At 37.8% G+C, this 25,832-nt stretch overlaps 3 protein-coding genes across 3 annotated transcripts; 2 read left to right on the plus strand and 1 right to left on the minus strand.

Moving 5' to 3' along the window:
• Positions 1-2,816: 2,816 nt before the first annotated feature.
• On the plus strand, positions 2,817-8,284 carry rab5aa (RAB5A, member RAS oncogene family, a). Its single transcript, XM_043217504.1, has 6 exons — positions 2,817-2,981; positions 5,034-5,266; positions 5,343-5,494; positions 5,606-5,728; positions 5,816-5,909; positions 6,411-8,284. The coding sequence occupies exons 2-6, from the start codon at positions 5,101-5,103 to the stop codon at positions 6,524-6,526; spliced, it is 651 nt and encodes a 216-aa protein (XP_043073439.1). The 5' UTR covers positions 2,817-2,981; positions 5,034-5,100; the 3' UTR covers positions 6,527-8,284.
• A 774-nt stretch (positions 8,285-9,058) lies between these two features.
• On the plus strand, positions 9,059-20,157 carry kat2b (K(lysine) acetyltransferase 2B). The gene is made up of 18 exons (XM_043217503.1): positions 9,059-9,426; positions 10,493-10,631; positions 10,944-11,089; positions 11,497-11,583; positions 11,900-12,081; positions 13,052-13,243; positions 13,331-13,428; positions 13,517-13,642; positions 14,221-14,360; positions 14,432-14,640; positions 16,127-16,253; positions 16,342-16,452; positions 16,658-16,801; positions 16,948-17,062; positions 17,756-17,786; positions 17,869-17,932; positions 18,025-18,109; positions 18,190-20,157. The coding sequence occupies exons 1-18, from the start codon at positions 9,226-9,228 to the stop codon at positions 18,381-18,383; spliced, it is 2,391 nt and encodes a 796-aa protein (XP_043073438.1). The 5' UTR covers positions 9,059-9,225; the 3' UTR covers positions 18,384-20,157.
• A 442-nt stretch (positions 20,158-20,599) lies between these two features.
• Positions 20,600-25,498, minus strand: ngly1 (N-glycanase 1). The gene is made up of 11 exons (XM_043217134.1): positions 25,312-25,498; positions 24,378-24,492; positions 24,021-24,239; positions 23,775-23,937; positions 23,458-23,677; positions 23,028-23,149; positions 22,694-22,950; positions 22,437-22,613; positions 22,115-22,303; positions 21,348-21,525; positions 20,600-21,203 (listed from the first exon to the last, which is right to left on the minus strand). The coding sequence occupies exons 1-11, from the start codon at positions 25,410-25,412 to the stop codon at positions 21,028-21,030; spliced, it is 1,917 nt and encodes a 638-aa protein (XP_043073069.1). The 5' UTR covers positions 25,413-25,498; the 3' UTR covers positions 20,600-21,027.
• Positions 25,499-25,832: the final 334 nt, after the last annotated feature.

Below are 25,832 nucleotides of genomic sequence, written 5' to 3' on the forward strand. Positions count from 1 at the left end.
TACAGAGGGGGGTTTTGCCTTGATTCCTTAAGAACCGTTTTGGCTTCCTCAAAAAATCTTTCTCTGAATGAGCTGTAAAATAAGAGTTGATAATGTTGTCCTGTCACCCACAAACATATTAGTTTTGTACTGTTTTTGCTTTTAAACAGTGTTTGATTTGTTCTTATTTCTCTCCTAATTCAGATGAAACAACTTATGCAATATTATGGATAAAGGACTCTATCCATGGAAGGAAAGTTTATTCTACTCCACAATATTAATTGATGGACTGGATGTTTTTATCAGCTGTTTGGACGTAATTCTGATGGCACCCATTCACTGAAGAGGATCCACTGCTGAGCAAGTAATGTAATGCACATCTGATCCAGTTAAGAAACAAGCTAACAATTGAGCAAATTTTTCAATTTATGGCTTATTTTTTAACTGTAGATGCCAATAAAGAACCTTTATTTTCTGTATCTGCTTTTGAAAAACATTACAAAAAAACGCTCTTCGACGTCTGAAGTGCTTTGTGTGTGAATGAAACCAAAAAACTGGAAGAGAGAGAAAGAAATGACCTACATGACCATGTGTCTCATTTGTTCAGTGGTCTCGGGCATGTAATTCCTTCATGCTGAATTTTAATAGGATAATGTACTTCATGTCTCACACAGTGCCACGCTTACAGGTCTTATGAACTACCTGTCAGAGGAATACATGAATATATAACACCATGAAGCATGATGAAAAACATCATCTGCACAAATCCTCAAGGATGAACTCCTATTTTCACACCTATTTTTATACTCAAATGGAACTGGCTAGTACAGTACAATGCTTATTTTAAAAAATTAGCATGTCATCGTTTTTTCTGAGATATGGAAGCATCTTTGTTGCATCTGAATTATCCCTATTGGGGAAAATACAATATTTTTAAGAATTTCTACAACTTTTAACGAGCAAAAACCTTGTTCATTAACTTTCATTTTTATAAACAATTTTTTATTATGCAATTTACCTGTTAAATAACTTAATATAATCACAAACAATTTTCTTTTATTATTGATTTATTGTCTATTGTCGAACTCTTGGATAAATCATTGATGGAATACCTCCAGGCATCGCTATAAGCTCATATATCGCATCGCATTATATTCAAAGGAGATCTATATTCTTTCGAGACCAATTATTGAAGCTTACTCCAGGTCCCACAGGGCCCGCAATTACAAAGCAGACTCTTGTAATTGTTACACAGTGGGTCACAAAGGCAAGTGGTGAAATCTGAACATTGACCTTTTTCTTCCAGGAAAGGAAATGTAACAGAAAAGAAATAGATAGCCGGTGTTCGACAAACTGCAAAATCAGCATAAACATTCATGCGGCGTCAGATCTGTATATGTGAGAGCAGCTTGACATTCAGTCATCATCATGCGCATATTTCTAATAAATGCCTTAAAAAATAAACGTATAAAATGAACATAAAGCATAACAGAACACTGCAAATGCTACAATAAAATAGATTTAAATTTAGGATAAGATGACAGGGTTGACAGAGAAACAAGTATTGTTATGGAATCTGCAAAAAGCAAGGTCGAAATCAAGTGGGGAGGTTGCATGGCATCCTAGAATTTGATAAAAGCAAATTCAGCATTTTTAGCACTCATTGATTAATTATCTGATGAATTGCCTCAATTACGGCGACGGAACCCTTTAGATCATTCTGCACCTACTTTATATGACATTTCTGCTCATGATCCATTGGCAACTGTCCCCTGCTTGACACATGGAACCAATTTCATTGTAGTCTGAATTCATCTTCATTTTTGTCCCAAACCATTATTTTATGGTACATACAGTACTATGTCATGGGGTCATGTGTGTGCACCATCTCATTTTAAAAGGCAATTAAAGTTACTCTACAGGCCATTTCCTGACTTTGTTAATGAACACTAACTGTCATCTCCTCCAAAACATTCGTTCCAGCAATCAAAATATTAGTGATTTTAAGCCCAAGCTGATATTTTATATAGGTTATGACTCTGCTCAAAACCGTGCAAATTTAGTTTGAATTAGACCAATTTTGTTATACTACTTTTAGAGGGTTTGCGTGACATACAGAATGGCTAGACTGATGCTATTTGGGTAAAATAATAATAATATGTTTTGTTATCATCTGAGTTCTATTATAGCATAAAACGACTCGCATTTCAGAAAATGAAAAGAATAGTGGTTTATTGAGACAATGTGTAATGTTTTAGGCATTAGGCTACATCTGAAATGACCGACAGTTAAATTGAACTGTTACTCTCCTAACATTAACAAAGCGGAATCTTTCCTCACACCCCCATGCACCCTATCTGCACCCTATCTGCCCTAAATAGTAAAAAATTACTAATATCACACAGAATTGATAGATAGCGTGCTCTTTGGGACGCAGGCTCTGTCTAAAACAGTTTCCTTGCGCCCTCTGTTGAAAGACTTTGCAGCTGCATGTACGAATTTATGTTTCTCTGACAGATATAGATAGATAGATAGATAGATAGATAGATAGATAGATAGATAGATAGATAGATAGATAGATAGATTTGACTTAATGCATATTAAATAAAAATTTATCGATATTAAAATTAAATAGTGAAAGCAAAGATGGACATAGTCGATATAACTGTATAAATAACAAATAAAACTATACAAATAACAAATAGCGAAAGATAAGCTGACAAGTAAGTGTGTAAGAAACCAGACTGATTCACTAGGACGTTTTTCTCGGAGGAAGCACGTCATTGCAGGGCGGAAGTGTCATCTGACGTGGCATGAGGGGCGGAAACGCTTGTTTGTGTTTTGGTTCTAAAGGGGAAGTTGCGAGAGAAAAGAAAGGAGGAGACTTGATCGGGGTTGGTAAAATTCCCACTAACCGACCCCAATAATAAGGAAAACCTTTCAAAAATTTGAGAACCCCGTCGTCGGAAATCAGTTCGTGCAACCTGTCGGCTGACATTCAGGTAAAAAGACACCGAATAGCTCCGTTGAATGTACCGTTTTCTGGTTTGGCGTATCCCTCAAGCTAGTTAGCCACTTTAGCTTGCTAGATTTCGTCAAAAATGTTACAGGCCCCTTGTCCTTATCCAGCCTACACAAGTCATCAGATCTGATCTCTGCAGCCTAATTTATACATTATACATGCTTTTGTTCTTTAGAAGCGTGGATATATGTTTATAGTGGTATGCTTAGTTAAAGCTTATGTCGGAATGCAGTTTGGGTGCAAACAGGGTGGGAATGCTGGAGTTGAAGTGAAGTTGCTTATCTGCAGCTTATATTGTCGTTATTATCTGATCACCAGAGATATATTTCCGATCGTTGTGGTTTAACAGACTTGGCATCTGACATGATGTGGGCTGTCTTTGCGAGGAACAAGACAGCTTGTTCCTTGGCTTGAGGCTCAGGGGTGTGTTGAAAAATAGAGGAATTGTTAAAGTTAGGTAAACCTAAGTCTAAACCGACGTCGACCTGCTCTTCTTTAGAGTTAGTACTGTGGTTGAAAATACAGGTTTATTTTGGGTATGTGATTCATGTACAGGATGACTGTGTGTCAACCTTCAACAGAAATCACAGGTTTGTTTTTGTTAGGCCTGTCATTATAATGAGACCACAATCTGACCAGCAGCAGCAGCTGATTAAAACCGCTTACAGGTGATGAGACTTTTTCAATGTTGTGACATGTTTCATAAGCTGTGCTTTTTTTTGTTTCACTTTTGCTTTTTTTTTTTAAACGTAAGCCACTAAAAGAGCGTGAATAGACAAATGTGGCTGTTGTATCAGCTGCTGTACATTCCAAATGGATGAATGCAGCAAATTTGACATGGTTTGCATCTTAAACCAGACACACCGGGCTTGCTTTTTAAGGAGATTGATGTCCTGTTATGGAGATAGAGATCCTGTTGATTCGATGCGAGTGTCAAAGCAGATCTGAGAAAGATCAGTTTATGATGGTGCAACGCCGCAGCAGCCACTTGAGGATCAGGGGTCTGCTTTTAATGTTCTCCTATTTCACAACAGCTCTAACGGTGCAGTTTTGACAGGGAAAGTGTGTTTCCCGTTGTTTTAAGCCTTGAGGTCACTGCCACAGTAAGTGTCTATCAGTTTGATTACCGTCATTAGCGGTGATGGCTGCGTCTCTGGTATCGTATCTCAGGTATGTGTAGTCATTCCGAAGGCTGAAGTACTTAATTGGGAAGTGACATGTTTCCCCAGCTGTTGAATTGTTGCATTGGGCTAAATGAGCTTGCTTGTTTTGACTGCTTACTCAGGACATTCTGTGCTAGAATGGGTTACCATGGCTACAGACTTTTATTTCTGCAAGGATTTTCAGCAATGTTAAATTTTCTCCAATAAAACAATTGTTTTCCGTGTTTTTGGTGCATGATGACGGTCTGCAGCAATATTTGGAGTTTCTCATGTCATGGAATAACATTTACTCAAATAGGTTATACTTTAAAACTTAATTTATCCCTGTTATTGTAATGCAGATAATTATTTTTTTGTCATTACTCCAATTTTAAATGTCATATTAAAAAACGTTTTGAAAGATATGGTAATTTGCCGCATTTTTTCTTATTGTAAATGTCCTCCTAATCCTAAATAAATAAACCTCAGGCATAATAAAGCTTAAAAAAAACACTTTTGCTATGTCACATTTTTATTTGTCAATTACCCATATATATATATATATGTGTGTGTGTGTGTGGTCTATATAAAAGAATCTTGAATCAAAATAATTTTCATTTTTACTGAGTAATGATTGTCATAAAACAATTGACTGAGATATTTGAAATATCTTTGTTTTATCCAGCGTTTTTAGTCTAAAAATGTGCTTGTCTCAAACCAAAAATAGCATTTGAGTTACTAGCCACTATCGCTGTAGCCAAGATGAGCGATTCCCTGTAAAAGAGCTCTGAATACAGAAAAAAGAGAAGAAAGAAAAGATCTTTGTCTGTAGTCAACATGAAAGTGCTCTTTTTCATTTCTCTTTTTTGGTTACATGTTGTCCTGCGCAGCCAGTACTGGGACAGCTCTCAGTGTGTGTGTGACCACTTAAAGGAGACGGGGTGATTGACGACTGTCATGGCCAATAGGGGAGGAGCAACACGCCCCAACGGGTCCAACGCGGGCAATAAGATCTGCCAGTTTAAACTGGTCTTGCTAGGAGAGTCGGCTGTGGGAAAGTCCAGCCTCGTACTGCGCTTCGTCAAAGGGCAGTTTCATGAGTTTCAGGAAAGCACAATAGGAGGTAGGGGATTTTTTTTTTTTTTAATTCGTGTACCTGTTTGCACATGTTCTCAGTGGCTTTTCTCTTTTGCTTGCAGCGGCCTTCCTTACACAGACAGTGTGCTTGGATGACACAACGGTAAAGTTTGAGATTTGGGACACAGCCGGACAGGAGCGCTACCACAGTTTGGCCCCTATGTACTATAGAGGGGCCCAGGCTGCCATTGTAGTTTATGACATCACCAATGAGGTGAGAAGTTTTGTTTTTAAAGCGCTTCATGAGTGTCTTATGCGGTGACTAACCTTCTGTCACTTTTCTCTGTTCTGCTTCTGTTATTGTTCCTTTCTCTTCACCTTAAAGGAGTCGTTTGCAAGAGCAAAGAACTGGGTTAAGGAGCTTCAGAGGCAGGCCAGTCCGAATATTGTCATCGCGCTGTCTGGGAACAAGGCTGACCTTGCCAACAAGAGAGCTGTGGACTTCCAGGTATGCATGACTGCACAACAAGACCAGAGAGAGCGTTTCTAGCTGACCATCACTGTCTCCCTCACCTGAGCTGCTTTATTTCTGCAGGATGCTCAGTCTTATGCAGATGACAACAGTTTGTTGTTCATGGAGACGTCAGCAAAGACTTCCATGAATGTCAATGAGATCTTCATGGCCATTGGTAAGGTTTTAGCACAACAGTGATTATTTAAAGTGCTTATAAGATCTTGGAAATGCAACATATTATTCTTTGTAGTGCTTTGGTGCCGATGTGTATTATAAGTCATCACATTTTTATTTAATACAACTTGATTTGTAATTTTTAAAAAACATTTGAATACATTTATATTGAATAGATCAAAGTTTTTGATTTAAAGGAGAAAAAATAAAAGTTTCACAGTTTCTGCAAAATATTGAGCAACTGTTTGCAACTTAGAAAATAGTCTGATGTTTCTTGAACACCAGTGCATTAAAATAATTTCTGAATAATCAGGTGACACAGAAGATTAGCCTAATATTCACTCGCCATCATAGGAATAAATTTTATTTTAAAATATAATGAAAATAGAAATGCTTTGCGAACTGTAATAATATTACGGTTTTGACCGTGTTTAAATATAATAAGTGTCTTTCAAAAACATGAAATGTTACAGTGTTAATTTCTTGTTTTGTGTCTCTTCAGCGAAAAGGTTGCCCAAGAATGAGCCCCAAGCCGCCGGAGCCAACAGTGGGCGGAGTAGGGGCGTGGACCTCACAGAGACAGCCCAACCCACTAAGGCCCCCTGCTGCAGTAACTAACACAAAACAAATCCCCCCTCACCAAACTCTGTTACCGCAACAACTAACGCAAGGTCCCGCCCTCCAACTTGGTTTTTGACTAACTAATGAAATGCCTCCGCTTTCCCCGTTTTCCACAACTCTCTTACGCTGTAACAAAAGCTCTGCCCCGCCCATGTATCTGCGGTGTTTTTGTTTTGTTGTTCTTCTGTAAAGACCCAGGCCTCTTACTGTATTCATGCTTAAGGTCATGCCTTGTCTCCATACTGTAATATATGCCGTCACAGATATCCATCAGAAAAAAAAAAAAAAAAAAGAAAAAATCTTTGAATGCCATTTGCCTGACCTGGACGAAAAGGGGTGGGGCCTCTGCGAGGGTTCACCTGCCCAGTCATAATTCAGAACTCTACAGTCGCTTCTTTTTCTCAAATCTGTTTTCATCTTTTTTTTTTTTATGATTTAGTTTTATAGAAATGTACTTTTCTGAATAATGGATGCATGTATCACTACAAAGCCTGAAAATGGTAAATCAAAGTTTTAACCTTATCCAACGGCACACGTGGTGAGAGAGAACGTGACAAGTTACCCCGGCCCCTTTGCTCCGCCCCCGTCTCGTTTCCTTGCTCTTTCCCTCTCGCTCTGATTCTGGATGTCCCAGCGGCTCTGTTCAGTGGCAGACTGCCCACTTCCTGAGGCTGCGCCGCCAACAAAAAAGCCCACCTCCTTCTAAACCGCACACACATAGCCGAGATCCCGCCTTCTTGTTATTCTCTCACCAGTTAGCAAGCCTTCACTTTTTTTCATCAGCTTTATTGGCACCGTCCTATAACTGAATGAATATGTGGTTGCGCTTTCATTCAGCATAAAAGGCGTAAGCTCCAAAAAAAAAAAAAAAAAAAAAAAAAAAAGTCTACGTAAGATAAGTAACTTCCCTTTCACAAACATGCACCAGTCACGCTCGCACTCTTCTGGTTCTAACTCACCCAGGTGTTTCTTACTCCATGCCTTGCACTAATTTTTGGTCTTGATATTATCTCTTGCAAGTACAGCCAGAGTGATATAAATATATATAAATAATTTACTGTAAATAGGGTGTTGCAATGTATTCGTCTTTTCCATTTACTGTTGCAGGACTAATGCTTGATAGGGAGTTAGATAATCATTAAAAAAAACAAAAAAACAATTGTACAGTAACCAAGAATTGCTTTGATAGGGGGTTGGAGTTATGTTTCTTTTTCACAAATGGTTAAATTATAATCAATGGTGGTCTTATAAAACTGTATGTAGTGTTATTAACAAAAAAAAAAAAAGCTTTTCTTTAGTGGTCTGTTTTGTAATTTTCATGAGAGAGCAAAAACCTTCACAAATGTTTTTGTCACTAAACAGTGTCCACATCAACGGATTATGATAGTTCTTCCTATGCTTTTTGTCCCAGTATCGGACAACACATACTTTTAACATACTCTTGATCTTCTACTGTTTAGGATACTGGTACCACATAAATTCGCTGCTACATTCAATTTCTGTCTTTTTTTTTTTTTTTCTTTTTTTTTTTTAAAGTGTCCCCCCTTTGAAACTAAATGCAGTTATCTAAATATTACTGTTAATGTATCAAATAAATTTCTTATAAATGGTATTGATAATATTGTGTGTTCAGAGGGCCAAATTAACTTCTAGTCTTATCACTGTGTGGAATTCCCACCGCAGTGTGGATTCTTGTGTAATAGCATTTGTTTGTGATAATGACCCATAACAAGTAAATTGTACCTTGAGTCACAACACCTTATTTGTTTGCTCATAAAGGAATGGTTGCTGTTTTTATTCTATGGCTGATTGCAGATAAGCTTCATTTTACAAACTGGTTCCCTCTTACAGTCAGACCTGTCTGTTTTATGGTTACCTGTTTTATACAGGTGATCAGTATTTAAATCACACCGTTTTTGTGTTATGAATTTATTAATTATTATTATTATATTACAAACACCCACACACACACAGTTTGGTTTAACTTTCACATTTATGTGTAAAATATCAGCAATTTTAGTACATGCACTTAAACTTATTTCAGTTGCAAAATGTTTTTTTGTTTTTTTTATCTAGTGTTTACATTTAATTTTTTTTAGTTTAAATAATTTGTTGTATTTAAGCCCCTAAGCATTAAGCTGCCGTTTAACCTCTTCCTATAACTTTTGGAGGGGTCTGCAGGACTAAAGTATGTTTACTAAAGACATGACATTGTCTCAAAAGCATGTCATTACATTTAGATATATGCTGATAAAAATACCTTAAACCAGCCTAAGCTGACTTCCAGGCCCGGTCGAGCTGATTTTAGACAAGTTTTGGGGACTTTTTAGCAGGGCAGCTTTCAGACTAGTTAAAATTGCATGGTCAGGATGCTAGGCCAGCTATTAGCAGAACTGTCGGAAAAGTAAGTTTCGAGCAAGTCGTTTTAGAATTAATAACGTTTCCATAAACCACGCCTGACGCTTGTAATGTATTTGACCTTGAAAGGCTCCTTTAGAAACATGGCATATTTGTATCCTCCGAATCATAACGGGGTATTCATCTGTGCCTCCCCTAGCGGAGACGAGGCGGATTTACAATGTCAAATAAAAAAAGCAGGGATGAACGCCATGTCTGATCCCGCTGTTGAGGGGTAGAGAGAGCGAATACAGCTGGCGGACTTCGAGGATTCGAGTCGGAGCGCGGAAGCAGGCTCGATGTCGGAGAGCGCGGGGATTCCTCAGGGCTCCCCGGCAGTGGGTGCAGCGGGCTCGGCTGCGGCTGCGCCAGGAGTCGGTGGAACCGAGTGTTCGGGCGCTGCTGTCGGTTCTGCACGTATCGCCGTCAAGAAGGCGCAGCTCCGCTCCTCCCCGCGTCCGAAGAAACTGGAGAAACTCGGCGTATATTCCTCGTGCAAGGTACGTTAGAGATGTAAAAACATTGTTTACGTCTACCGTGCAAAGGAAAGACCCGCTTGTGTCTGTTTAGCCGATAGCCGAAACTAGCTGTTACCTTACTTTACCCACTCTTGAATTTGCAAGCGCAGCACAAAAATACATCGCTTTGTCTTCCATGCTTTTAAACTGCGAATGTGTTTTATTTTCGTGCTTTAGCCACTTCAATTAATGCACAACAAAAATATAGTAATTAACTCATCATTTCCGTGATCTGCAGAGATAATACCGCTCTGTTTGCCCGTAGTGGGCAAGATGACGTGAACATCGGGCACTCTTGGCGGGTTGTCAATTTATTTTTCCCGTTAACAATGAATGCAGATTTTGAAATTGTATTTTGCCGAGTCCGACTAAAGTTTGATGGTGCTTTGGTGCGAGACTTCTGGCGAAACGGGAGACACAATCTGAAGTTGATTACTCAAGAGGAGAGAGCGGCGTCTTTGTTTTGACAGGATGACAGCTGCTGAAGGGGCGTGGTTTGTCACCGGGGGCGGGGTCGGCTCATTGTTGTCAGATCAGGCACATGAAGCATATGGAGGCCCTCAAATGTTAAAATATTTAAAGAAATCGGTAAATACTTAATTAAATGAATGAAACCTACAAAACATAAAATTATTTATTAAAGAACCAAAAAATCTCTGTTCTATCTCGTTATAGCTTTGGTTTTGACTATTTATTTTCATTATATTTTGGTTTTGGTTTTGGTTTTTTTGTTTCAGCAACAAGGTTGTGTCTCTTCATTTTAATTTTTAAAGTTGCACTCAACAATAGTGGGCATCACTTTCAAACTTGAGTATGTTTCTAGTATGTCATGTATTTTCTGGAGCCCTTCACGGTATATATTAAGCGAGGTACCTGGAAACTAGGAATTTCCTGTGGACTTTTTGATGTATTAATAGTAACGAATAATGCATATAGAAGTCTGTTGGTTACTTTGCAGTGCTTTATTAAATTTAGTGTATGAACGTGTTCCTAAAGTTATCATTTTACTGTCTTATTTTGTTGACTGATCTTTTCCTTTTTCATACAGGCTGAAGGAGCTTGTAAGTGTAATGGCTGGAAAAGTCAAAACCCGCCTCCAACTCCGCCCCCTCCAACCCCGCCCAGGGCTGAGCAGCCAATTGCTGTTAACTTAATGGAGCCCTGCAGAAGCTGCAGCCACGCCCTCGGTAATGACTGTAATGACAGGAAGATGAAGTCCCATTCTTTTTATCCGTAGAGAAATTAATGTTTAAGCGTTATTATAATACATAAACCTTTTGAGAAAGCCCTACTATGAGTCAGGGTTGTTAAGTGATATTCACTCAAACAAATTAAACTACATATTTTAATATTTTGTATTTTTTTTTGCCACAAAAATATTTGAAATCAATGACTTAGTCAGCAGTTTTATATTGTACTGTTTATGTTTCATGTCAGTTTATGTCAATGGCAAGGCTTCTTACAATGTCACAGTATGATTCTTTTGTGTTACTGGCCAGGTGATCATGTGACACACCTGGAGAATGTGCCTGAGGAGGAGATGAACAGACTGCTTGGAATAGTGCTGGATGTGGAGTACTTGTACACATGCGTCCATAAAGAAGAGGACCCTGACACTAAACAAGTTTACTTTTCTCTCTTCAAAGTGAGTTGCACATTGTGAAGTGGTGGTTTCGTGTGACTTTTTTGAATGAAAATATTGCTCACTAAATTGAATAGTGATAACTATTGTGTTTGTGTAATACAAGTCATGTAACGAGACAAAAACATTGATATATCCAAAACCACCTTATTATGGTATATTGATTTCAGACAGCTTTTGTAACATTACAAATGTGTTTACTGTCACTTTTGATGCATTTAATGCATCTTTAAGTTGCTGAAAAACTGACCAGAAATGTCTTAAAAGTAGCATATATTAATAAACATTTATATTCTGTTATTAACATTTATATTTTATATTGTTATTAACATGTTATTACATTTATATTTAATCTGTCTGCTGTGATTTGTCAATCTTACCTACCTGTGTTTTTTTTGAAAATGTCTTAGCTGCTACGGAAATGCATCCTGCAGATGGGAAGGCCTGTTGTAGAAGCTCTGGAAAGCCCACCTTTTGAAAAACCAAGCATTGAACAGGTAGCAGCTTAAATTTCAAGGCTGTAATCTCCATAGGTAATGAATAATGTACGGTCAGTATGCATTCTTCAACATTTATTAAACCCTTCAGTCTGTAATTGTTAATAATAACTTTTTCTTCACATCACATTCAAACATCCCCTATAAGGCCAATAGTGGCTTTATTCTTTTGACGTTGTTTTCTCGATTTATATGTAAGCAGTGTACTTTTCCTGCGATGTACGAAGCAGAGAGACACCGAACGAGCCTACACATTCCTGACATCCTCGTGGCTGCTGTCACACATACATGTTTTCATGTGTTGTTGTTGCTACAGGGCGTGAACAACTTTGTGCAGTACAAGTTTAGCCACCTACCATCAAAAGAGAGGCAAACCATTGTAGAGCTTGCAAAGATGTTCCTCAACCAGATCAACTACTGGCAGCTGGAGACGCCTTCACAAAGGAGGCAAAGAGCACCCGATGACGATGTGGCGGGTTATAAAGTCAATTACACCAGGTGACTGCTTGAGTTTAAGGGCACCCGAGTGTCTGGTTTTCCATAGAGAAGCAAAAATGTACCTCATTTGCACCTTATTGTTGTTTAAAGATAATATGAAATAACCACTGGCCTTGTTTAATTTCCTAAACTAAGCACATTTACAAGTCAGAATTTATTTTTGGGGCCTGCTAGAAAAAAAGTATAGATTTTTCTATGGACAATATTAGATCGCTAACACAATAAAGTTTCATTTTTTAGCATTAGTTAATGTATTAACTAACACGAGCAAACAATGATCAACACATTTATTAATCTTTGCTAATGTTAGTTAATAAAAATACAGTCATTGTTAGTTAAGGTTAATTCACAGTGCATTAACTAATGCTTACAAACACAACTTGTGAATTACTAATGCATTAGTAAATGCTGAAATTAACGTTAACTAAGATTATTAAATGCTTTTGAAGTATTAGTTCATATTGACTAATGTAGTTATCTAATAGTAGCTAATGAACCTTATTGTAAAGTGTTACCATTAAATCTATAGTAATTAGTGGCTTCTTTATTAAAAGTCCAATGTTTTTTGCCTTTGCAGCAAATCTTTTGTCTTAACATAGCGAAATCACCAACGATTCTTTGTGGGCGGGCCAAAGTAGCCAGTAGGCGAGTATTATGCAAATATATAACATAGTGATTTAGCAAAGTCTTTGTTATCAACCTTAGTCAGGGTTGCGCCATATTTAATTTTTGTCTGGAATAAAAGCGAGGCCGTAAGGATTAGAAGTACTGTGTGTTAAATGGATTGTACAGATGGTTCAACTGACAAAATACCGCTTTGAAAATAGTTTCAAGGGACAAAAATGACATAAAATGTTTTTTACAACATTAGGACGTTTATACAGTGCATGCCATTCTAATAAAATAAGGCCATAAGTCTGTCCCTCCATTCAATACATATTTCTGCCCTTCTTGTGTAATGGCGTTACAGGTGGCTGTGTTATTGTAATGTGCCCCAGTTCTGTGACAGTCTCCCTCGGTATGAGGCCACACAGATTTTTGGCCGCACTTTTCTGCGATCTGTGTTCACTGTAATGAGGAAACAGCTGCTGGAACAGGCCCGGCAGGAGAAAGACAAACTGCCACCTGAGAAACGCACACTCATTCTTACACATTTCCCCAAGTAAGCATGCAACCACACAGACAGAAATCTCCACAAATAACGTGTCCAATATATGTGTGTACGTAAATGTGTGTATGTTGTGTGCAGGTTTTTATCTATGCTGGAAGAAGAGGTTTATAGTCATAATTCGCCCATCTGGAGTGAAGACTTCATGGTTCGATTATCAGGTGGACAGATTCCCACAGGTAATTAGCTATGTTAGAAGTAATATTATTCAGTTGCATGTGTCGCGTGGCTATGTAAATAGACTTTTCTCCTCTCTGATTGGTCCAGTGATCAGTGCTCCGCCCGTGACCCGCCCCCTGTACTACAGCAGTAGTCCCGCCCCGGTGGAGCTGGTCGGAGGAGGCAGTGTAAGTCCGGCCCGGAAAACAGCATCCGCTTTGGAGCCCAATCCAGGTATCAACTTCTATACGACATTTTATTCAGTACCTTTGCCGTTTATGTAGTCTTGATGATGAATCGAAATGATAACGCTGTACATCGTGATAATGAATATGCACTGTATTGTTATCGTGGGCATTTCAAAATACAGCAAATAATTATTTCTTAAAAATTATTCTGAATTTTGAATTATCCCGGAATAATAAATAATTGAAAGATTTGCTGTGGTGTTCACCGGTGTCAAAAACGTTATTATTTAGTCCTAATAGGCTATTTATTTTTAGAAAAACGTATTACTCCGTAACACTTTACATTAAGGCTTCATTATTTAATATTAGTTAATAATTAAACTCCCAAAGAAAAAGGATTTCATTATTTCAGTCATTTCAATTATTTCGTTATCACTGTTAATCTTTAATGACAATTTAAATACACTTTACCCGTTTAATCTAAACGTAATAAACTCTCTTTTTTATGATAATGTAGAATATTCAAAAAATGTGTGTGCGTAGATAGCTGATGTGTGAGAGCTGTTAAACCTTATTGAATCAGATTAGAGGGTTCAATGGATTTGATTCTATGCACATGTGTAGGTGGAGAAAAGCGAAAGTCTTCCGAGCCGTTGTCTCACGAGGACAACAAACGACCCCGTGTGGTTGGCGACATTCCTATGGAATTAATTAATGAAGTCATGTCTACCATTACAGACCCCACAGCCATGCTGGGACCAGAGGTAAACATATTATCATTTATTTTTTTATCTCATAGATGGTAGACTCGTCGTTTATTCTGTCTTTCTCTCAGACCAGTCTTCTCTCTGCTCATTCTGCACGTGATGAAGCTGCTCGATTGGAGGAGAGGCGTGGCGTCATCGAGTTCCACGTCATTGGGAACTCCCTCAACCAGAAGCCCAATAAGAAGATCCTCATGTGGCTCGTCGGCCTGCAGAACGTCTTCTCACATCAGCTGCCCCGCATGCCAAAAGAATACATCACACGCCTCGTCTTTGACCCGTACGTTTGCTGCCGTCAACCATTTTAATGCACTTCAAGGCCATTTGGCAGAGACAGACGCCAGCAAACAAGTAGGCCATTGGATTTAGAATTTTGCCTCAACATACACTAACAAATACTCACAGAACGTGTTCAGTCAGGTGAAAACAAACTCGAACAGCAGCAGAGGCCAGCAGGGGTAACACACAACGATCCAACAAACATGTTTGTTGGCGTCTGTCTGTGTCGTGTGAATTTACCTTAGCTATAGTAACAGGCCTACGGCAGAGGATTGACGCTTTAAAAACTGGCAGTTATTTTATCTGTTCTGTTAGTCACCCTCATGTTCTTTCAAACCTGTACGAGTTTCTTTCTTCTGTTCAACATAAAAGCAGATATTTTGAAGTAACCGAACGGTTACTGGTAGCCACTGACTGCCACAGTAGGTAGATAATACTATGAATAAGTGTGTGCGCAGTACATATATATATTGTTTGCAATAATATTGTAATTGTTGTTTAAACGATATATGTGTATTGAAAAGACCAAACAAAAACACACCCCGAGAGTGCACGTATACTGATTAGATAAAGCTTACAATACTGCTTGAGCACATGTAAAGTATGTCATTTCAGGGTTTCACTGCAATTTTTGCAGTTATTAAAGGGGTCATGTGATGCGATTTCAAATTTTCCTTGCTCATTGGAGTGTTACATGTTGTTAGAGCAGAGATAAGATCCCTGAAGAGGTGAAGACTAAAGTTTCTAAACCAAAGAGATATTATTTATAAAAGTTATGACCTAAAATGGCTGTATGACATCACAAAGAGGGGTTTTTCATAACACAGATATTTTTTATAAACATTATGATTTGTCCACAATGTACAGTATTGTGTGACTCAATGACTTGCCCAAAATCATTTCAAATTTTGCTCATACTGATTTAATTTTACTGGTAACAGCCCTATAGTGTCTTAATATTTACATTGATTAATTAATCGTAAGGCTTTCAGACAAAAGATGATGATTACATTTAACTAGGTTACAAAAAATTGTACTTAAATATATACCTAATATATACCTAAAAAATTGTAATATATACCTAAAAAATGCAAATAAAAGCAACAACAAAAAAAATAAATTTAAACTTATTAAAAAAGTGATTTTTTTTTATTACTCCTGCAAACTAACCACTGCACAGAATAAGAATATAAGAGCAGCAGTCTTAGACCTGCTAAAATACCAGCGCAATAACAAAAATTAGTCTTATTAAATTATCTTATTAAAACTCCAGGAAATTTTTTTTTTTTGTCATTATCACACACCGCTATATGAAAGTCGCTTCTCTGTTTTGAAGATGAAAGAAACTCATACAGGTTTGGAAAAACATGAGTGAGTAAATTTACCCATTTATGGGTAAGCTTTAAGTGTCAATTAGAGTTTAAGTGTAATTTAATTGTTTAATCTGGTTAATGTTAACCTTGTGATAAAACAATTCCTCTATACAGGAAGCACAAGACTCTGTCTCTAATAAAAGATGGCCGTGTTATTGGGGGAATCTGTTTCCGGATGTTTCCAACTCAGGGCTTCACTGAGATTGTCTTCTGTGCTGTCACTTCCAATGAACAAGTCAAGGTATGTTGTCTCAACAAAATCGACGATTCCCATGATTATTTGCTATTTTTCTTTCTCACTGTCTTTTCTCATTTGATTGTTATGTAAGGGTTATGGGACTCACCTCATGAACCATCTGAAGGAGTATCACATAAAGCATGAAATTCTAAACTTTCTCACCTACGCGGATGAATATGCCATCGGCTACTTCAAAAAACAGGTCAGTGCTTTATTAGACTCATGACACAAAACACAACTGAAGTGGATTATTAATTATATTGCCATGCTCCAAAAATGACGAAAAGTGCATGTTCTGCTTAACGTCTTCTTTTGTTTGAAATGAAATGAAAACGGATGTCATTTTTGGCACTATCGCTTTAAGTATTTGTCCCTATTCTTACTTTGTTTCTCTTGCTTAATGTCAGGGATTCTCTAAGGACATTAAAGTGCCGAAGTCAAAGTATGTGGGCTACATTAAAGACTATGAGGGGGCCACACTCATGGGCTGTGAACTGAACCCCTGCATCCCTTACACTGAGTTCTCTGTCATCATCAAGAAACAGAAAGAGGTCTGTGTGTGTGTGTGTGTGTGTGTGAGAGAGAGAGAGCATGAGATCTGAGGTGCGTCAAAGAGGTTACAAAGCATGTTAAAATGCATCATTTTGTTATTGCCTAAAGCTTTTTCTATTTCTATCTCACCCTCTCTCTCTCTCAGATCATTAAGAAGCTTATAGAGCGCAAGCAAGCACAGATTCGGAAAGTCTACCCTGGCCTGTCCTGTTTCAAGGAGGGAGTTCGCCAGATTGCCATTGAGAGTATTCCAGGAATCCGTATGTCTCACTTTTATGTAGTTTTAGCTAATAAAAGATGTATAATAATTTATAAAATGTATAATAATAATATTAATAATAACTTTGTATTTTGTGTCATTCTTTAATTAATAACAACAATAATACCATTTTAATGATGATTGTTAGCATTTTAAATAAACGTGTTCCATTATTAATACATATACACGGTAAACACACACATTTTATTTAAACAAAAACATTTGTATTGAATGTGATTAATTGTTTAATTAATTGTTTGACAGCACCAATTTTACAGTGTTTAATCCTATAATGGAAAAGCTGAATGTTCAGCATCATTACTCAAGTCTTCAGTGTCACCTGATCCTTTAGAAATGATACTAATATGCCGATTTTCTGCTTAACAAACATTTCTCAGCATTTTCAATGTTAAAATCATAACATACATTTTTTCAGTGACGCCAGGATGCTTCGACGAATAGATTAAAAAATAAAAAATAGAAATCTAAAATTTACTGTCACTTTTGATGTATTTTCTGCGTTCTTTGCTAAATAAAATATGAATTTCTTTCAAAACAAAAAAAACTTGCCCCAAACTTTGGAACAGTACTGAATAAACATGAGTTTTATTTAATATTTATTCCATGGTAAATAATATATTTAAATCAATAATAAATTGAATTTGAAGTTTACTGTTTATTTGTCTTTGGGCAGGTGAGACTGGCTGGAAGCCTTTGGGGAAGAGGTGAGTGTGTGTCTGTGAGTCGCAGCTAAACAAACCTCACATAAAACACGTGGTTTGTTTCACTTTGTATTCTTTTTCACAGCAAAGAGCTGAAGGATCCAGACCAGTTGTACAGCACCTTAAAGAACATCTTACAGCAGGTCAAGGTAATGTATATCTGCGTTGCTTACGTGTTTTAATCATTCATGAAAATCAAACTTTAAAACGACTGATGAGGAATACGTATCATACTCCTCAGTCGCACCAGAATGCATGGCCCTTCATGGAGCCTGTAAAGAAGAACGAAGCACCTGGTTATTACCAAGTCATCCGCTTCCCTATGGGTACGCAGAGATCTCTTACAGTGCACCTTAGGCTTTACTTTTGAGTACGTAATGCCTGACTGTTATATTCTGCATTGTAGACTTGAAGACAATGAGTGAGCGCCTGAAGAGTCGGTACTATACCACACGGAAGCTGTTCATGGCCGACATGCAGAGGATCTTCACTAACTGCAGAGAGTACAACCCTCCTGAAAGCGAGTACTACAAATGTGCCAACCTACTAGAGAAATTCTTCTACACCAAGATCAAAGAGGCGGGCCTCATCGATAAATAATCGAGCTAGGGGACACAGGTGGTCCGTTTCCCTTTCTACCTCTTTTCCTCCACATTTATCATATATGTAACTCCCCATTGTTTTTGCATCAAAAGAAAGGTTTTTTTTTTTTAAATGAAGACATTTAATGGAATAGTTCACCCAAACTTTTTAATTTGCCGAAAGCTTAGTTAACCCCAGGCCTCGAGGTTTGTTTGTAGTCTGTAAAGATTTGGAGAAATTTAGCCTTGTATCATTTGCTCACCAATGGGTCCTCGGCAGTGAATGGGTACCGCCGGCATGGGAGTCATAATATCTGTTAAAAGCATTGCGTTATCCACATGATTCCAGTCGAACATCTCATATATCAAAAAGCTGCGTGTTAGAAGCAAATCCTTTATTAAAGCATCACTAGGCATTAACTGATAGATTTCTGTGGTTTATTGTGATGTTTTTATTAGACTGACGGCACCCATTCACTTCAGAGGATCCATTGGCGAACAAGTAATGTAATGTAAATTTCTCAATCTGCTGTGATGAGCAAGAAACAAATCGACATTGTGGTTGGCCTGAGGGTTTTTACAGTTTCAGGAAATTAACATTTTTGGGTGAACCGTTTCTATAAGTATTTGGCGCGTGTGAATATACGCATGACTGCCATGTGTGAAAATGTCTTTTTCCCCGTCTTAAAAAAAAATTCCTTCTGCCAAAACTGCGGAACAATTTTACGGTATGTAAGGCTGGATGCTTTCGGTGTGCATGTGTTCTTGCTAGTGTGTGTATATAATAGTAAAAATCTGTTTATATAGATACAATTTTATGAAAAAAAAAAAAAAAAAAAACTGTATATTTTATATAGTAGCGAAGGATGTGGCCTACAACTCAGCCAAGAAAAATGACTCTAATTACCTAATGTCGTACCTTCAAACAGCACTTATTTATTATTAAACCTAAAGAAATTGTGATAAATGCTAGTATTGATATGATGAAGATTCCTAATCAGAAACTTGCACATTTGCGGTCTTTATCAGAGCATTCCCTGTGCAGCGAGAAAAACAGTCTTAATATGCTTCATCTTTATGGCCGTGCTTCTAATAAAAAAACGTACAGCCTTTGTATGTAAAGGTGACACGTGCAATGACTCGCACTATTGTTGTTTTCTAAAGTATTTGTACTTTTAAATAATTAAGAGATGGGCTTTGTACTACATTTGGGGGAATGGGGGATAAAGCTATTTTAAGGTCTTTGTACCTTTGCTTTTAAAGACATAGCATATTTTATAGAATGATTGAATATTTAGAGCAACTAATGTGAAAGAAATGTCTACGTTTTTTGTTAAGACCGTTTTAGTAGAGGGTAACATTGCACAAACTGCACAGTTATTATTTTTATTTTTTTGTTCCTGCACTTTTTTTAGATACAGAAATTGTTGAAGTAAAGTAAAAATCACAATCATTAATTTCTTGAGTTGTTACACGTTTATATACGTTTTCTCATTTATTTTAATGCCATTTTTGTTTGCCGACCAATCTAGGTGTGTTATTAAACCGAAAATGCATACGTCTGTTTGTTTTTATTGAAAATGAGTCAAAAGACTGGAGTTCCTGGATTTGTGCAGAATTTGCTGATCTAGTCTAGCATTTCACCAAGTAGCACAATGCTCTCAGTGTTTCCAAAACTAAATCCAAGTAAATAAAGCTTATTTGCTCATCCAGGATCCCCGTTTCCTACATAGCTGTGCTCGTGTTCTGTCTCTTCACGATCTTTACAAGATAATAAAATAATTTCAAATCCAGCGTTTCTGTGTTTGTCTTTTCAAACAATACTATACCTTACTGATTGAATGTTATGTGTTACTACTACAACACTTAGCTCTGTGATCCTGCTATTTTCATTACCAAAGAGTGTTATTTTTTTTTTGCATGTTATAATTGCATTATTTATAATTGTTTGAGAAAATAGATTTTTCATTACAGCGGGCTTACGTAACTTCACAAACTGTGCTTCTAGATGAAATCAAGTGAGTAGAAAACCGCGTCTGTTATGTAATGCATATAAATGAAAACATACTCAACCTCAGGCCAAGATGTAGATAGGTTTTCTTCCTCAGGACAGATTTGTAGAAGTATTATTTCACTTTCTCACCATTTGAGGAGTACATTTTTTTTTATATTTTATTTTTATATGTTTCCATTGAAGTAGTTCAACTATAGTGTAGCAAAAAGTGTAAGCACGACTGAAGAATTAAATAATTTAATGTATGGTTAAAAGGACATATCATTACACTTATGAACAGAAAAAAAAAAAAAATGCAAAGTCAGTTTTAAACTCAACGAAATGACAGATTTTACATGTCCAACTTTGGTTATATCTAAAAATCACATTACTTAGACGTTACAATAAAATAGTTCAATTTTCCAGCCGGCTAGCCAGAGTAATTTACAGTAAAATGTATTTCTGGCAAAAAAAAGAAAAGAAACAACAGCCAGATAAAAATAGCATACAGTAAAAAGACATGCAGATGAGACTTGATGCCGGGCTTTAAAACAACACCGTTGATTGCAGGGTTGCGTCTAAAAGGAAAGTAAAAACTTACTTTTGCTGAAACATTTCCTCAGCGTTTCACATGTGTACTTGCAAGAGACGTAAACATGCTAATCTCTTATCAAGACTCTTCCATTTCAACCAAGATTTCAAATAAAACTTTCTCTGTGTCTTTTATACTCTGTCTGAAGAGCTGAGCGTGTTGCCATGACACTTCACCCTCTCCTCCTGAGAGCTCCGCCTCCACAATCAGCTCTTTGCCTCCGGACAGACTTGAAGAGGAGTGCAGTTCACCATCTGTGAAAACAAACCGATTACTAATATTATAATCAAGCTTAATTACTGGCAATCACGTTACGTTTAAAAACCCATTTCAGAAATGAGCTCTTGAAGCGCAGAGAGCAGTGATTCAGCTGATGCATCAAACGCTGAGACTCATACCTCCGGGGAACTCTATGGTGGTCTCGGCGGAGCGTAAACTCCAACGCACGCTGCCTGAATGGAAGGTCTGGCTGAAGGCTCGGACCGAAGTGGACTTTATCTTCATCCCTACTGGAGCGAAGTTCATTTTCCAGCTTATCCTACCGAAGGAAGAACCCTCCGTTCGTGCCAAATACACCTACAATCACAGAATCAGAGCTGTAAGTACTGCATTTAAACCCAAATTAATACATTTAGGGGAAAATGGCTATTAAGGTCTACAAGTAGAAATGCACCGATGCTGGTATGATTCATTTAATGGCATATGCACAACCTTTCAAATCTTTATGGTCAGTAATATTTTAATACCTTTATTCAGCAAAGACAAATTACTTTCATTATGGGTTAAGTGACAGTAACGGTATTTATAATGTTACAAAAATAAGGTTCCTTTGAGCATTCTATTCATTAAAGAATAATGAAAAAAAGTGCCATGTTTTCCACAAAAACATTAAGATGAGTAACGACTGCTGAAAACTCTGCTTTGTCATCACAGCAATAAATAATAATAATAAAAATAGCAATAATTGTGATAATATTCCACAATATTACCTTTTTTATTGTGCTGTTCAACAAATGATTCTTGGATTTAACAGTATTATAAAAAACTAAATAATAAACATTAGCATTAAATAGACCATTAATTAAAACAATAAGTAGAAATTGCACAAAAAAACCTAAATGTATTACTAATATTAGTTACATAAGAAAAGTTAAAAGAAACTAACCATATGCCAGTCATTCTCTTCTTTCCTGAACATATTTTCTGTCCTCCAAGCACCTCTCTGCCATCCTGGGATAGTCTCTTGGCCATTGCTCACTCTGAAGTAACAGTTTTTGGTCACATTATAAGAAATATGGAACAACTTCTTTTGCTTTTCAGATTCTGACGGAATAAAGACGCATTCCTGTTCTTCCTGGGAGAAAACACACATAAAAGGGGAGTTAATACACACAAACAAATTTTTATTAATTATTGCATTGGAGTGATATTTATCTTCCTTCAATGGCATAATCAGTAAAAATGAGTCCTACAGAAAAGCATCTCACCCCTTTAGTGTCACTTGCCCCAGACTCCCCTCGGGCCACCCTCCAAGCCAGAGATCCTGAGATGCGACCCCCCAGCTCTCCAGATGTAGGAGTCTTTGGAGAAATGAACTCGACCAGCTCCACCAGCAGTCTTTGCAACAGCTGCTGCTTCCTCTCTGCTCCTAGAGCCTGCTGCCTCTGCAGGAAATGGAAATGACAGTCAGATTCATTTATGCGAGTCAACAGTGAAATGAGGCGCACGGAAACGAGAAACGTACCGTAGCGTTGAGGCCGTTAAGCGTCTGCAGCAGCCTCGTCTCCTGAATGTGTGTGCGTCTGGAAAGGACCTCTGGGTGTTTACAGGAGTACCTCCATGTCACATCCACAACCTGGTCCTTAGAGAACGCCAGGATGTAGGAGAGTTTCTTCCCCCAGCCGATTTCATACAGGAGGGGTTTATCGCACGCGTTTTCACAAGGGTCACAGTGCAGCCAGCGACACTGCGACTGAGAATACACCTCCGTCCACACGTGATCTGAAAGCAGGCCAAAACTGAGTGTTTCTGCTCGGGAATCATATCACCGTGGTACAGAAGTGCTGTAAGATTTGTACCCGTGCTATCCCAGATGTATCTGGCCTCAAGGCATAAAGCTCGGCAGAGCAGAGTGAAACAGTTGGCCCATTCCCCACAACGCCCTCTTCTGGTCTCCAGAAGCTTCTCTGGGTTATTGTACCTGGGAAAGTAAAAAAGGTCAGTTTGTAACTAACATGAATATCATTGCTCTTTTAGAGTCACGTGGATTACTGTCGTGCGTCATTTTATCCAAAACCTAAGACAGGAAGGTCATACAGGTGTGCAGTGACACAAGCGTGAGTAAATTATGACAGCATTTTTGAATGAACTGCTTGTTTCTATTTTTTAATTCGACATGGGTAATGCAGAATAAAATCATATAAAGTTCCACACAGGTTCGTGATCTTTCAAAATGCGTAAAGCATCAACAGCGCAACTATCTTATAGTGACGAATAAAGCTGATGTACCTTGGGAATCTAGTGGAGAGCTGGCAGGTGTGACAGAAGTGGTTCTCCACGCGGCCTGCATTCCAGCGTAGGTCATCATCTGAGGGGGAGAGGGGTCCAGAAGGCTGGGTCGGACCTCCACATCGGCTACATGGCAGATTGTCCACCCAAGTAAAGAAGTCTCCTTTGAACCACTGCAACAGCTCTAAAACTAACATGTCCTCCTCATCTAGATTACAAGCTGGAACACAACACAAACATTTTCTTAAAAATATATTCTATTATGTACATATATTACATGTTCAAACTGATGTAAAATGATATGAGGTCCCGCTAACCTGGTTCCACGTCCTTGGCTTGTTTCAAGCGTTCTTTAGCTCTGGATCGGAGCAGTTCATGAGGTATGCAGCTCAGGGCCTTCTGCTGCAACTCGGGGCTCTCGTATATCAACACATGCTGGAAGTTTGACTGCACAGTCTTCTGAAATGTCCCACTGCTCAACTAATATACATTAAAACAAGAAAAAAATAGAATGACATGAAGTACAGAAGGAAACCAAAAAAGAAAAGAAAAAAAACCCTCACAGTGAATGGCAGAGCAGCTGGTGGTGGTGCAGGTGCAGGTGTGGAGATGGCCGAGGAAGAAGAAGCAGAGGGCCCTGCTGGTGGTGGAGGATGACTTTGTTGGTTGGACGCGGCTTTACTCGTACCAAGTCTCTGGTCCCTTTCAGCAGCAATTGACTCCCGCACCTGCCTCAGCCTCTCCACAGATGCAGATTTAGGAAACACTAGGTGGGTTTCAGCCTAACGTGGACACATACAAAAAGCAAATCTGACATGTTATGATGTTTCTAAGCCATAAAGGTATCTATCTATCTATCTATCTATCTATCAAAATGTGTGATTGTGAGTGTGTACTTGGTCATATCAAAAGGCACCAACCTCCTCAAATCCCATCTCAAAGAGACATTCAATGGCTCCTTTGACTGGTAGGAGCTTGGTTGAAAATGTTGGATTTCCAATTCTGATTGATCTGTATTTATCCTCATTTGGGTTTCTACAAAAAAATTTGAAAAACTTTGTACTCAAGTATTAAAAAGTAGACATACTTTTTTTTCTGACAGACATACAGAAGTTTGATTAAAGGGAGAAACCAAAAAAAATGCAACAGCACAGGTCAAACACATATCTAGCGCAGCAATGACAATTAAACAATTTTCGTTTATCAGATGAACACAAACTAAGATATAAATCTTTCTTTGATTAACATTCATTCATTCATTCATTAACATAAGTATGGGGCATCCAAAAATAATTCAATCGTGTGCAGTCAATATATTACACAGCTAACGGCTCTATCAAAACAGAAACAATACTGGATGATCTTTTTAGGGGGAAACACAACTTTGCTACCTCATGATGCTTGTTCAGATTTGATGGTGAACTGTTGGACCCAGGCTTTTATCTGATGAAAGTCCTAACTGAAGTAGAAATGTGTGTGTGCTTGATGCGTACGCTTACCTTATTTAATGTGCATAAGATAAAACAGAAATGGAATGTACTTTTTTAAGTTGAAATAAAATTGCAAGGAGTAAAAGTGTAGTCAAGTAAAAGTAGTTTAAGTTGCACTTGAATAAACTAAAAACCCCCTCAAATAATACTTAAGTACAGTAATCAAGTATTTTGCATCCCTGGGTAGAAACAATATATATCATACAAAGGTCGTGCAGCATGATTAATGCAGAAAAAGTAATTTGGTTTAGTCTGCTGTCTGATGAACAACACATCCTCATACAAGAGTCTGTCATTTCCAAAAAACCAGGCGTAGCAACATTCCACCCGGCATTCGGGAACGTCTCCGCAACAAGCCACTTACCTAAGGATATTGTCCGCGTATGTAATGAGCAATTTAGAAACATCCAGAAACACTTCTGTGGTATTTTCACACAAAGCAATGACTCCTTGAGACCCAGACATGATTATGCATTTAACTTCTACGGCAAATTACATCCGCAAAACACGTAACCTACTGGCATTCATAGTTGCTAATTCACAGGTGTCCGTTTTGTGCCTGATACTTATTTTCCGGGAAGATATATTGTCAGCTATGTTTATTTGTTGTTTAATTTTTCAAGACGACTATGAAATATACAACAAAAATAAACATGTTTTAGAAAAATGTTTTTACACGGCTGAGCCGTCTGCATGAAATCATGGACAGACAGGCGATCTCAGAGACCTAAACAAGCGAATTTAGAAATGTTGGCATGATAAAAGTCTTTTAAAAGTCCTCCCCGATCGCACCAGCAAATATTGTATGCGTCTGCTATTTTATAAAAAGTTTTACATTATGGTTTATTAATTTGCTGTCGTTACAATGTGTGACATCAAAACACA

The sequence above is a fragment of the Puntigrus tetrazona genome, chromosome 19 (assembly GCF_018831695.1).
Source record: "Puntigrus tetrazona isolate hp1 chromosome 19, ASM1883169v1, whole genome shotgun sequence".
NCBI classification, from domain to species: domain Eukaryota; kingdom Metazoa; phylum Chordata; class Actinopteri; order Cypriniformes; family Cyprinidae; genus Puntigrus; species Puntigrus tetrazona.